General features: G+C 40.5%; 1 protein-coding gene across 1 annotated transcript in view; it reads left to right on the top strand.

The window, feature by feature from the left end:
- The window catches only part of LOC111221708 (plexin-B1-like), a 101112-nt gene extending 89322 nt beyond the window's left edge, over positions 1-11790 (top strand). The window contains exons 25-39 of the mRNA XM_022745222.1: positions 1150-1250; positions 2455-2672; positions 2773-2951; positions 3041-3107; positions 4262-4408; positions 4514-4679; positions 5015-5118; positions 5826-5910; positions 6264-6430; positions 8434-8594; positions 9479-9626; positions 9951-10015; positions 10622-10697; positions 10817-10891; positions 11098-11790. Of these exons, the coding sequence (XP_022600943.1) occupies positions 1150-1250; positions 2455-2672; positions 2773-2951; positions 3041-3107; positions 4262-4408; positions 4514-4679; positions 5015-5118; positions 5826-5910; positions 6264-6430; positions 8434-8594; positions 9479-9626; positions 9951-10015; positions 10622-10697; positions 10817-10891; positions 11098-11202 (1864 nt within the window). The 3' untranslated portion in view covers positions 11203-11790. The remainder of the gene's footprint in view (positions 1-1149; positions 1251-2454; positions 2673-2772; positions 2952-3040; positions 3108-4261; positions 4409-4513; positions 4680-5014; positions 5119-5825; positions 5911-6263; positions 6431-8433; positions 8595-9478; positions 9627-9950; positions 10016-10621; positions 10698-10816; positions 10892-11097) is intronic.
- The last annotated feature ends 2925 nt before the right edge of the window (positions 11791-14715 follow it).

Raw genomic sequence — 14715 nt, forward strand, 5'->3', positions numbered from 1 at the left:
AGTCCAACATTATTAAACTGCATTTAGGCTCCTATAATTTATTTTACTTATTCATTCATTCATTAATTCATTCATTTATTTTTGCTAATAAGTTTTTTCCTTTTCTCACTTTTTATTTTAGTATGTATTTGAATGTTGTATGTCTTATATATTTGATCTTTTTATATATTGTAGTTAATTAATAGTGTTATATATATATATATTGTATGTGTTTGTTTATTCTAGACCTCATGGCCTGTAGGATGTTCCTGCCCGGAAACACTTGTAATCATATATTGTAGTTAATTAATAGTGTTATATATATATATATTGTATTCTTTATCCTGAATAAAAAGATTATTTAAAAAAAAAAAAGAGAGAGATAATGTATTATTATTAATACATTATTCTGTCTTCTGAAGACTTCAGTGGCTTCAGATACCTTCACTTTTTGCACTTCACTGTGTTGTAGATTTAGTTTTAAATGGAAGAAACTGCCATTTTTTTCCCATCAGTCTATAAACCCATAATGAAAAAGTGGAAACATAGTTTTTAGAAATGTATCAAAAAATCAAAAGTTTAAATCTATCATTTACAAAAAGTATTCCAACCCTTTGCTGTGGCACTCTAAAGTGTGTGGTCAGGTGCTTCCTGTTTGCTTTAATTTTCCATGAGAAAACACACCTGTGTACACAAGTTCCCACTATTCACACTGCACATCAGGACAATGATGAAGTCTTAAGAACTCTATGGACTGGAGATAAAATTATAGTCAAAGATATGGAGGAGGGTATAAAACCATCTAAAGCTCTGAAGGCCACCAGGAGCACAGCGGCCTCAATAACTGTGAAATATAAGAGGTTTCCAACTACCAAGACCTTTCCTAGGTGTCATTGCATTTACCACCCACTTCATGTGTTATGTATTATGTGTTAGACTGGGAGAACTGGTTTTGAAAGACCACAATAGGAACTGTGGGTTCAGGATAATCACCTTTGGGTGTTACCAAATTGTGCAGTGTTTTCATTTTGGCCCAGCTTGACCTTGCCATAAACCCTAATCTTTTACAATTCCACTGGATTTCCAGTAATCCAGTGTAAAAGTGGTTCTACTTACTGGTCCTCTCTCCTCCATCTCTGTTGACCCTCTGGTCCTGTCTGTGTCTGTCAGGAGAAAGAGTAAGCAGGCCCTGAGGGACTACAAGAAGGTCCAGATCCAACTGGAGAACTTGGAGACCAGTGTGAGAGACCGCTGCAAGAAAGAGTTCACAGGTAAGTGAATGGGACAGGAGTAAAGTCACATGACTAAGGAGGAAGGAGACAAACAAGACAGTTTGTTTTAGTTTATGGAAGCCAACAGATCAGATCTGTTTCCGCATTGTCCTTATTAAATGATGCCAATTCATCACACCTCCAGATGAAATGTTCCTCACATCCCACATGTGGATGCAGCAGAGGAATTTAAGTGTTGCCAACTTAGCTCATTGTACATTTAGAGACTTATTTTCAACCAGACTGGGTATAAACCTGGTTCAGGTCTGGACCCTGTATAGATGCAGACCGGGGGCTCAGGGCTACACCTCTTGTTACGGGCAGTCTACTGAGCCGCTCTGGTTTACCAGCTGCTCGAGAACTGCAGGGAAGAGGAGGAGAGCTTCTAATACACTGAGCCTCTCCTCCATTACAGCAAATAAACTACTTTCATTCCATGTATCATTATTACTAAAGGAGGCAGAGGAATAACTAAACATAAGACACACAGAGCAGAGAGAGCAGGAGAGAGGGAGGGAGAGAGAGAGAGAGAGAGGGAGAGTCATCAGTAACGAGGCTTCGCACTAACGACTATGACCAACTCTACATATGAAACAGAGGGAGTTAGACATAAAGACCTGCCTCTAATAAAAGTCTGTTACGTTCTGGAGTTGAAGTAAATAAAGAATAAACTATTGTGGATCCAGATGGAGGCTGTGCTCTGTGTAAATCCAGCTGAAATCACAGCTAAGTCTTTGGCTTTAATTTATGTATTTGGTGATTTTGTCAGAAGACATCGCAGTAATAAAATCAGGATTAGACCATAGGCAGTCCAGACAGGTACTAGGTTTGGACCTAGTCTTGTTAAAAATGATGATGATGTGATTTTTCTTGGTCTTGTACCAAACAAACATGTTCCTTTACGTGTGGAGAATATGATTTGTAGGTCGGGGCGCCTCTGTAGCTCCATAGCTCTTATGCTGCTAACAATGCACAACAATGTTGTGACACATTTTACCTTCATCAAAAACAATTGTAGCTCCTGTGATTTGGATAATGCACTTGGCCATATTGCATATTTGCATATTCATGAATTTCCCCTACGGGATAAATGAAGTATCTGTCTATCTATCTATCTATCTATCTATCTATCTATCTATCTATCTATCTATATCTATCTATCTATATCATAGTTTCAATTATATTTTGATTCACCCTGTCACAGACCTGATGACAGAGATGATGGACATGTCCAGTGACCTTGTGGGCTCAGGTATCCCTTTCCTCGACTACCGGATGTACGCCGAACGCATTTTCTTCCCAGGCCACAGAGAGTCTCCGCTGAGGCGAGACCTGGATGTTCAGGAGTGTCGGCGGCAGACGGTGGAGCAGGGCCTGGTGCAGCTGTCCAACCTACTCAACAGCAAGCTCTTCCTCACCAAGGTATTCAGCATCACCATCAGTGTTGTGGGTAAAATGGAGCTTCGTAGGTACTACCTACATTTTGAGCAGAGAGATAACTGGCCTTGTCTCTGTCTTTCAGTTCATTCACACGCTGGAGAGCCAGCGGACTTTCTCTCCCAGAGACCGAGCCTACGTGGCCTCCCTGTTGACGGTGGCCCTTCATGGCAAACTAGAATATTTCACCGACATCCTCAAAACTCTCCTGAATGACCTGGTGGAGCAGTACGTGGCCAAGAACCCCAAACTGATGCTGCGCCGGTAAGAAGAGGAAGGAGAATAAATATGTCTGTTTAAGATGATTTAAAAATGTTTTGTGGTGGTTCAATTGTCGTGTTTTTTCTCTGTAGAACAGAGACGGTGGTGGAGAAGCTGCTGACCAACTGGATGTCCATCTGCCTCTATGCTTTCCTCAGGGTCAGTCGACGCATGAGACATGATTTTATATTTCAGTTACAACTATAAACTATGATAAAACAATTCAGGCATAAATGTCAGGAGCACCAAAAGCAACACTTTGGTTTTTAGTTTAACGTTTTAAATTATTTGATGTGTGTTTGTGAATAGAAATTTTGCCAGTTTGAGTCCTGGGACATTGTGATAAAATGTGTGTGGGCAAAGTCGACCAGTAAGAGTCTTTAGTTCACAAATGTACAGTTCTGTTAAGATCGCATTGAGAGCCTAGAATCACCTCCTCGCGGTTATTTCCTCCACCAAACAAGCCAAGTTAATCAAATACATAAAACATCAGAAATTTTACTTGTCAATTACTTTTACACAAACAAGAAATCAGTCCATTTTCAGGTATAATTTACACATGGGATTTGACTAAAGGCCTTAATGGCAGCTTTAGTTTAAGGAATGGTTCTAGATTTCAGGAAATGTGCTTATTTTCTTTCTCTCAGATCAATATCACTCTCATATCTGTCTGGTAAATATGAAGGTGGAGTCAGTAGCCAGTTAGCTTTGTGTAGCTTATTTCTTAGCTGGGAGCAGTGACTTCCTGGTTGTACAAGATTCCAGGCAGCCAAGAGATAGTCCGGCACGCAACTCCTGCGTAAAACCACAATCTGTCTTTGCACAGATTAAACAAATAAGATCTATCATGTTAATAAATTAGCTTTATATGTGCTGGGAGGCAGATTTTGTTACATGTTTACCTATTTGCTAAGCTAAGCTAACCAGCTGCTGGCTGGAGCTTTGAGGTACAGATGTGAGAGATGAATCAATGATCTTGACAGTGTTTTCTAAAATGTGACACTGTTCTTTTAACTGCAAGGAACCAGCTGAACTGTTCCATTTACAGATGCAGACAAAATTATTAGAACTGACACTCACCATTAAAATGATACAGTATCGTGTATATAAGGATTTCCATCAGACTGTGCAGTCGGTGACATGTACATGCAGTGTGTGTTAGTTCTGGGAAAGTGGCAGGGTCTCAAGCTTTAGTAATGTTAGTGTCTGTCCAGTGTAACTTTAAGTCTGTGTGTGTGTGTGTGTGTGTGTGTGTGTGTGTGTGTGTGTGTGTGTGTGTGTGTGTGTGTGTGTGTGTGTGTGTGTGTGTGTAGGACTCAGCGGGAGAGTCTCTCTACATGTTGTTCAGGGCCATAAAGCACCAGGTCGATAAAGGACCTGTGGATGCTGTAACTGGCAAAGCCAAGTACACCCTCAATGACAACCGCCTGCTGCGAGAGGACGTGGAATACAAGACTCTGGTGAGGACAACTCCCACTTCCAGACATCCAGCATGATCTTGAGGAAGCTGAATGTTTTTCAGTCCTCCATCTACCTCCTCTCACCTTCTCTTTCGTCTTCCACAGACTGTGAATGTCTTAGTGCAGGGAGGAGGAGTGAATGAGACGCAGCCGCTGCCTTCCAAAGTGCTGGACTGTGACACCATCACGCAAGTGAAAGAGAAGCTGCTGGATCAGGTGTTCAAGGGCACCTCCTTCTCCCACCGGCCCCATGCCGACTCACTGGACCTGGGTGAGAATCCATTCATGCTACATTTACAACTGACAGTCAAAGCAGATTTATTTCTAGATTCACTTTCTTTTATTTTTTACATTTATTGAGCTGTGGCGCCCTCTAGCGCAGGATGAAAATAAATGCAAGGAGAGTTCATAATCTGGTCAGTCTTCCACCAATTGCTCTGGAATACACGGGAAAGCACCTGGAAGTGTACATGCCCTAATTTAATTATAAATATATTATTAAATTGAGCTTGTAACTAATTTTGTTTTGCCATAGCAACAACAAGTATGCACACACTCACACGCACTTACACGCTGCTGACAGTCTGGCTGTTGTGTCTTGCTCAGAGTGGAGGTCTGGTGTTGCCGGACATCTCATCCTGTCAGATGAGGACTTGACGTCTGTGGTTCAGGGCAACTGGAAACGCCTGAACACACTGCAGCACTACAAGGTCAGACATCACACTTCACCAACACGCTGCCTCTCAGAAGAAAATACATGTTTTCCTCACTGAAAGTTAACAAATCTGCATTCTGGCATCTCAAAAACATAGCTAGGGTCAGAGACCTTGTGTCTAACCAAGACTGAGAGAAACTCATTCATGCCTTTATTTCTTCCAGTTTATTATTGCAACGCTCTCCTCACTGGTTTACCAAATAAGACCAATAGACAGCTACAGCTTATTCAGATGCTGCTGCTCAGGTTCTGACTTAAACTTAAGAACAGAGAGCATGTTACTCCAGTTCTCAGGTCTTTGCACTGGCTTCCAGTCAGTTACAGAGTTGACTTCAAAGTTTAACTTATTGTCTGTAAGTCACTAAATGGTCTGGGCCCTGAATATATTTGAGAAATGTTCCATGTATGAGCCCAACAGATCAAATCTGCCCAACCATAACTTAAGCTTTAAAAAGAAGCTAAAAACTGCTCTATTTCCTCTGCCTTTGTTTAATTCTTTAATCTTACACTTTAATGAGATATTATCTATTTTATAATCTGTGTTTTTATACTGTTTTCTTAGTATGCCTTTTACCTCTGTTTTTATGCTTCTTTTATTTCTCTTAAGCACATTGAATGACCTCTGTGTATCATAATGTGCCAACAAATACATTTCCCTAGCCTTGCCTATATATAACTGTGCATCTTCTTGTTGTTCATCAGGTCCCAGACGGTGCAACAGTAGCTCTGGTCCCTCGCCACAACAAACACATTCACCACGACAACCATGACTATGTAGCAGGAGAGAGTGAGTTAACATGAGAACAGCATTATATAATAATTCATCTAGATCAGTTTCTCCTCCTTGTCACCTAAAAATCTTTCCTGCTTCTACTAAACTCTAAATGAAATGAATATCGATGAACCAAATGAACCTTTCCATGTGTGCAGCTATATTCCTGTTCTGTTTTGACAAAATATCCCAGGATTCACAAAGTTGAAGTATTCATGACACTGTTCAGCACAGATTAAAGTCTCGAGTCCCTCAAAGTCATTCAAACAATAAACAAGGAAATTTCTTCATTGATACCAGGTTTAAGTAAAGATTGTGAGGCAGAGCGTTTATGCTAATTGAAGCTTTAAATATATTAACTTGTGCAGAAACACCAATGCTGGAGGATGCAGATGAAGGTGGAGTGCGGCTGTGGCATCTGGTGAAAGCCAGCGAGGAGCCGGAGCTGCCAAAACACCGCAGAGGAAGCCTGAGAGAGAGAGAGAGGGCCAAGGCCATCCCTGAGATCTACCTGACCCGCCTGCTGTCCATGAAGGTACACACACACACACACTGTCAAGATAGTTTTAGATTCATGTTGCAAACAAATCTGTACGCTGGTAAAAAGAGATTCAGTTTCCAATTATAATAATCTTAATTTAGCTGCAAGTGGCAATTAACCAGCTCGTTTAGAAAAGATATATCATAAAATGAAAGATTAAATATAACATTTAAAATGCTGATATGTTTTCTGAGAGTTCCTCACTGGTAAAATTGATCTTAACAACACAGGTTCAAAATTGTGTCATTTCAAAAGAGATTGACATATCCACATTCCTTGAATAACTGCTGAGTTGTGAAATAGCGTGGGATCATGGGAGTTCTTCACCGCCATTGCTGTCAGCTCCTCCCTCTTTGGATCCTTCAGTGTGAGTGGTTCAGGAAGTTTTTACCTGGAAAGGAATTATCCACAGAGGTGTCCTCCTCTCCTAAACAATGCAGTTCAGTCCCAGCAGCTGGGAGCTGAGCTGTCTAACATTTCCTCAGCTTGTTTCTCTGATAACTTCAGATCCAGACGTCCGACGACTAAAATCCTTCATCTGCTTCAAATATAGAGCTGAAAACCGCCAAGGTGGAAAAAGTGTATGTGACCTAAAAGTAGTTAAAAGTCAATGTTGAGCTTCTGTCAGACAAACACACTGACACATGATCATAGAGGATATGATGTCACTGACAGGAGACCAATGAGAATTGATGGAGACATTTGGGAACACAACTCAACAACATATAGAACATACTGTAGGTCTAGTTGTTTTAGACATTTTAATGTGGAAAAACTACAGATTATAATTTTGATGTTCATGTTTGAAAATGGAGCAAAGATGCAGATGAATTGAGAGATTAAAATGGTGAAAGAATTTTAATTCTAGCCTAATGCTTTTTTTTGGTGCCTGGTGGAATTTAGGACCTACCTGCCAATTTTGGTGATTTTTTCTCTTACAGCTTTTGCTGCATGAAGACTTTTAGCACAGAAAAATAATAATAATAAGAGCTAGACCTGCAGGCAGGTATCAATGGGGGTCCAAGCCCCATGAGCCATTTAAACCCAGCTCCCCATCAGGGCGATGCAAGTCGGACAAGAGCAGCACAGATGTTGGAAAACATTCCAGTAAGGGTTGAGGAGGTGTGAGGAGTCAAACTCTGTGTTAAAGTGCCACCTAATGGCACAGAACCTCAGTGGGGCAGAAGAAACTACAGAACCAAGTTTGGTGTTAATAGGAGCAATTGTTGCCAAGACATGTTTTAACAACAACCTATAGGAAGTTCTTCCTTTATAACTATTGCGTTGTTTGGATTATTGAAATTCTTTTAATAACATTTGATAATGAGAGTCCATAGACTTTATGTGCACAGACTCACAGTCCAGGAGGAGTTTGAAAAAGCATGTTTCACATATTTTTTACAATTTTGTGAAGAAAAAAAAATGTTGGAAATGGGCGTGGCCTAAATCACAAGTTTCAGCTAAATTCAAAGAACTTAAGTGCTTCACAGATGACTGATAACATGACAATGAGATACAATAAAATAGATTTAAAAAGCTATAATAACATTAGCAACAAAAAACATAAGAAAGTTAATATAAGAGCAGATAAAATGGACTAAAATACAATTTAGAATATAATTACAATAAAATAAGTGAATAAAATAAAGTGACTAATGACTAAAAAACGTATTTCATAGAAGCCAGGCTGAAGAGGATTGTTTTGAGTTTACATTTGAAAATTTCTTTTGTTTTTTGAAAGTAAGACTCAAAGATTGTATTTATTTTTGTGATATTAACTCAGGGGCCTAGGAAGGCACTGTGCATTGACTGTCTTTTAGATGAAGATCGGATCATATTTTATGAGCGGTCAGTCCACAGGGTGCACTGACTCTTTCCTGTATATACTCAGATAAACATATGCTGCAGGTCCACACAGGCCAACTGTTAAAACACTGACACACTCTTCACTCTCGCTTTATGCTGTAATGTGAAGAGAAAACTCTCCTCTTCCTCAGGGCACATTGCAGAAGTTTGTAGATGACCTGTTCACAGTGATCCTCAGCACCAGCCGGCCCGTCCCGCTGGCCGTCAAATATTTCTTTGACCTGCTGGATGACCAGGCAGGACACCACGGCATCTCCGACCCCGAGACGATTCACATTTGGAAGACCAACAGGTGAAGTACATACAAACACAAACACAGAGCCAGGTGGTCACATGACAAGTCAAGTGGGACAGCTAACAAGATGTACCTTCACTGAACCCTCACTCTCTCTAACAGATATTTTGAGCCCTACAGCACACTTTCCATAAGTCCACGTTTCTGCAGACTTTGCCTGAGGGAATTACCCAAAATGCATAACGTTGTGACATTAAACACGGGGTAACCTTGGTTACTAAGGGTCACCCAGAAGCGTAAAAAAACAGTAAACAACGGCCATAAAACAGAAGAAATAAGAGTTTCCTTTTGTTGTTTACAAACGGGGCAAAAAGAGGGAATAAAAAAATCCAAAACCTACAGTTGTGTGCAGCATGTTTTACATGATAAAAGTTCTTTCTCATTCCTCTTTAGACCATTTTGAGCCCTTGCAGCCTCTCGCACTCAATCACTGACCAGGTGACATCAGTTAAGTATGTGAGGGTTCAGGGCTCAGGCCTCAGAGGGGACACTGGGATTAGACCATAGGGTCTGAGCACAGAACCGTGTGGAAGTCATGGCCAGCTCTCGTGTGCATAGATGAGTCAGTGTTAACACAAACAAACTGGAATCTATCTGATACGTATGACTTAAACCAGCCTGGTGTAATTCCTTTAATGCTAATGACACGTTCTAGTCTCTGAAATAAAACCTTGTGATCAATGGTGTCAAATGAAGCAATGAGATCTAATAGGACACGTATAGAGACGAGTCCTCTGTCTGAGGCCATGAGGAGATGCTTCTGTTCCCAATTGAAACTCCTCAACCAGTCTTACCACATAATCACTTCATTGTATGCAACAGCTTTCTCAAGTTGCTCTTGATGTTGTCGAGGGATATTAATGTCTGTTCTGTCTCTTCAGTCTCCCGCTGCGTTTCTGGATCAACATTGTGAAGAACCCTCAGTTCATATTTGACGTGCAGGCGTCAGATCATGTGGACGCTGTGCTCTCCGTCATCGCCCAGACATTCATGGACTCCTGCACCATCGCCGAACACAAACTGGGACGGGTGAGGATGATTCTGGGGGAGGGAGCGTGAAGAAGCTTCTTAAATAACATTTGTTTCACATGTGTTTTTGTATTTTGAATAGATTTTACTGGTTGGCAGTCTGCTGCTTGTGCTCAGTCACAACTGATAGTTAAAAAAAGTTAGTAAAAATATTTTTAGGTGAATGCAAAGGTAGGACAAAAAGAGGAGGAAATGTTAAGGCTCTAAATTGTGTTTTAGTTGCTGGTGAACATTTGATTTTAAGAATCAGGTGGTACATTTTCTTTATAGGTTAAAAAAGTCTTCCTGCATTGGTTCTCATTCCTTTTGTTTCAATTTCAATAGGACTCTCCCATCAACAAGCTGCTGTATGCCAGAGACATCCCCAGGTACAAGCAGATGGTAGAAAGGTGGGTTCAGGTTTTATTAAACCATTATTTCTTACTGCTCCTTGAACACAGAGAGAATACAGAGCATTCAGAAAGTCTTCAGACCCCTTCAGGTTCTCACATTTTGTTATGGTGCTTATGCTAAAATAAAAAAATCATTTTCCTCTCGTCGATCTACACTCATTACCCCACATGACAAAGTCAAAACAGAATCTTTGCAGATTTATTAAAAAGGAAAACTGAAATATCACATTGACATTAAGTATTCAGGCTCTTACTCAGGACTTAGTTGAAGCAGCTTTGCTAGTGATTACAGCCTCCAGTCGTCTTGTGTATGATGCAACAGGCTGCGCAGACAAAATGTAATTCTATATGACAAGATTTTGCTATTAGATATAGTAACTATTTAAATAAAGTTACTCTTCAAATTATGTTTTAATGTAACGTGCGAGAAACATGATACATCTCCATGTCTCTCTCACTCACTCACTCACTCACTCACTCACTCACTCACTCACTCACTCACTCACTCACTCTACTATACGTCAAAGGAAAAGTTATTTTTATAACAAACAGGTTTTTAAACTGTCGTGTTTGTGATGTTGATGATAATGTTGATGGTTGCAGGTACTACGCTGACATCAGACAGACCATCTCAGCCAGTGACCAGGAGATGAACTCTGCTCTGGCTGAACTGTCCAGGGTGAGGACAGCCACACCTCAGATTCATCACTGTAGACAAACACACACACACACACACACACACACACACAAACACGCACACAGTGTGACAGTGTCCAACCTGAATGCTCTGTGTTTCAGAACTACTCTGGAGAGCTGAACTACCTGGTCGCTCTGCATGAGCTCTACAAGTACATCAACAAATACTACGACCAGGTGTGTCCATCACTCAGTACAGGTGTAACAGAACATCATGTGATCGTGTGCACAGTGGATCACATATAGTCTTTCCAATCATGGCTGGTTAGAGTGAGTGTGAAATAAATCTCACAGCTTCTGTCTGAAAACGTCACGGATACAGATGTGGACAGATGCTGTTGCTCTCTCTCCTTTCATTCACCTGTTTGTCATCCTCTCATCAGATCATCACGGCACTGGAGGAGGACACCACGGCCCAGAAGATGCAGCTCGGCTACAGGCTGCAGCAGATCGCTGCCGCTGTGGAGAATAAAGTCACTGACTTGTGACAGAGGAAACGCCCACCGGTGTTACAGCAGGTAGAGAGAGGTGGGTGTGTGGGAGGCAGGTTAATAAACTTGCAGCCTTCAGGTTGAACTGAACAGCAGGAGAGCGTCGGACAGACAGACTCTTCTTCTCGAGGAGGAGTGGTGGGAGGCGAGGCGAGGCGTTTGTCAGATCAGAAGATTGAAGTTCATATCCCAGCACCTTCTGTCCTTCTGTGGTGTCCGCTAAAGGAAGCTCCCGTGCAGTCCAGACACGGTAGAGACAGGACAGCACATGGACACCAAACAAACCTGGACAAAGAGGAGGGGACATGAAAAGACACCATACAGGCCTGCTGCCATGCTGTTTGTGAAGAACACTGATGGTTTCATCAGTTGCTGGACTCTCAGCTCTTGTGTATAAGAAACCTTGTGGTCCACAGTGAGCTGACCTGATCTGAGGACTCTCAGAAAGTAGGATTTTATCTCTTTATTTTCCCTCTGGAGTCAATTTTATCAAGAGGTACCTCTTATGCCTTGTGTGCTTGTCACTGCTGTATGATAAGAACAGAAGTGTGTGTGTGTGTGTTGTGGTGTGTGTATGTGTGTGTGTGTGTGTGTGTGTGTGTGTGTGTGTGTGTGTGTGTGTGTGTGTGTGTGTGTGTGTGTGTGTGCGTGCGTGTGCGTGTGCGTGTCTGTGCGCGCCACATTGCCCTGGTTAGCCTACATCTTAATATCTGGTTACTAGTACAAAGTATTGAAGTAACTAGTTGTTGTAGTTGCATGTTGCAGGGAGCAGTATTCTGAAAATACGCTGAACTGATCTTCAACAACATCTTCACAACACTGTTTACGTCACTTACAGAGAGTTTTACAAGTCACTGCCTCTCTCTACCTCACTCAGTGTGCCCCCAACAAAAAACACTACTGTCTACCTGTCAGCCAGCACAGCTCAGATCTGCCCTCATACGTATACAGTAACACCTGTTGGAAATCTCATTTGCAGCGGTACACACACATACACACACACACACACACACACAGATATTTCAGACGTGTCTTTCCTTTGTTAAAGGTTGGCGGTCATCACCTGCTTGTCGGGGCATTTTAAGGTACTTATAAAACCAGACTAACTGACACGTTACTCTGTTTTTCTTTCTTGCTTTTCTACTTATTCATGTGGATGTGTAAATAGTGTACAAGTCACTGGAAAGATGTTAGAGGAAAAAACAAATATCCTTCCATAAAGAAACTCATATTAATGAAGTGGAACCTTAGTGTGTGCCGTAGTGTTTTATTGTGTATTTCTATTTTGTACATTTCCTCACATTCCTCTTTGGTTTTGAATGATGTATTAAATCATGGTTCGTGTTGTGCTCCAGAGTATTGAACACAAGGTGGCACTGCTTCACGTGCTGAAGGTCTCTATGGGATTTTGTTATGTATTGATTATATTACTACTGGTTCAGTAGGTGTAGTTGACCTCGTCACTGTTCTGCTTGTCAGTTTGGAGCACAGAGACTTTTCATAAAAAAAGCTAATGTCGGCTGATGTTTTTCTTATTTAAATGACAGAGACGGACACACTGAGGAGTTAGTGGCTGGAAATGGTTTTACATGTGTCAAAGCTGGTCTTGTTTCCCTTTTTAAAAAAGGTGTTTCCTATAGAACTACCCTTTGTAGTTGGGGTTAGGGCTTAATATAGGTCAACTTTTAGGCTGTGGTTAGGCAGCGATTACTGATTGGCTTCAGGTGAATGCGAGAGGAAACCATGTCGACTGGGAAACGAAATTAACATATTTCATTACCTTGCTTTGCAGAGTATATGTACATTTTTCAAAAAAAAAAATTTTTAATTCATAGAGTTTGATGTTGATTTAATACAAACAGCTGCTCAAGTTTTAATTTGCACAATATTTATAAGACTGAGAATCTGACTACAATCGGTGCCAACTTCAATATTCAAGTTCATCAAGTTCCTCTTAATAAGTAATGAGGTTCGATACCCAACCCCAGTCATCAGTTATAGGTCCAGAAACAGCATATCAGAGTGTAGCCCTGATTCATCGCTTCACAACAACACATGGTTTGTCCTGTTTCACACTGTCAGGTCAGGTGGGTGTGAAAGCTCATGATGGTACAGACGAGACACCTGAGGGAAAACTATAACTGTTATCAGGATGTATACATTTTTGCAATACAGAGGAGGCTCTGCAGGGAGCAGTTTTAAGGATGTTTCTTATTTTGTGTGTTAATATCAAACTGATTTCAAATGTAACTAGTGATTTAACATGTTTAATAAGAAAGGGTGCAAATTCTCACTTATGCTGATGTAATAAAGTATTCTTCAAATGATGTGTTCTCTCTTTCTTCATGATGTTCATATGTGAGGGAGTGTATTGGGGAAATGGTGTATGTGGTGTAGTGTTTGTGAGCCTGAGGTTACCATAGAAACCACTGAGATGTAGTCCACTCAGTCAATACCTGGAGCCATATTCACAAAAGATCTTATCTTACCAATAAATGGCACAAAAAGTTCCAAACACTTTCTTCTGAAGAGAGACTCATAGCTGCTCTGCAACTTTTAATAATAATAATAATAACAATAACTTAATTTACACTTTTCACTTTGCAAAACAGAGTTACAAAGTGCTGTACAAACATAAAGACAAAACTAGGAAAAAACAAAAACGTCTCTAGCACCACAACACTTGCTAACAGTGCACAATAATGTGAAACATTTGGCCAAAAAATTGCAGCTCCTGTGATCTGGATATTGCACTTGGTCATATTGTAATTTTGATTATATTTCGATTAATTGTGCAGCCCTAGTTAAAACAATGAAATCAATAAAGCAGACAAAAGAAAATAAAAACAAAAGTAGAAACCAAAGATAAAAGCATTGAAATCGAGAATTAAAGCTGCTTTATACAAGTATGTTTTGAGTAGTGTTGATCTCTTCGGGCAAGGCTCCAGAGTCTGAGGGCTCTAACAGCAAATATGGTGTATTATATACCAGAGGAGAGGAGAGCAGGTCTGAGATATAAGAAGGTACCAAACCAAACAGGGCTGTAGAAGTATTTTAAAAGACAGGTAGCCAATGTGAGGAGGCTAAAATGGGTGTAATGTGATCACATATTTTGGAAGCAATGAGGAGTCTAGCTGCATCATTTTGTATGAGTTGCAGGGAGCAGAGAGATTTCTGGGAGAGATGTAAACAGCGAGTTGCAGTAATCAAGATGTGATGAGATGAACGCATGAATAACCTTCAGATCAGTGAGTGACACACATGATTTAATTTTGGCAAATATTCAGCAATAAAAACTCCTCAGCTGAGAGAAGGGGTGTGTGTGGTTGACCCACATTGCTATGGACGACATAATGCTTCATTAAATAATAAATTAAATGTAGATCAATAGATTTCATTATTAAAAAAAATACATTTTATAAACTCAGAGATTTCATATATGAAAAGTAAAATATTGACTCGTCAGCTGTGTCAAAATAAATCAGACTGGTGTGATCATTTTTGGGTAAA

Source organism: Seriola dumerili, unplaced genomic scaffold, assembly GCF_002260705.1.
Source record: "Seriola dumerili isolate Sdu_G_001 unplaced genomic scaffold, Sdu_1.0 BDQW01000088.1, whole genome shotgun sequence".
In the NCBI taxonomy this organism is placed as follows: Eukaryota; Metazoa; Chordata; class Actinopteri; order Carangiformes; family Carangidae; genus Seriola; species Seriola dumerili.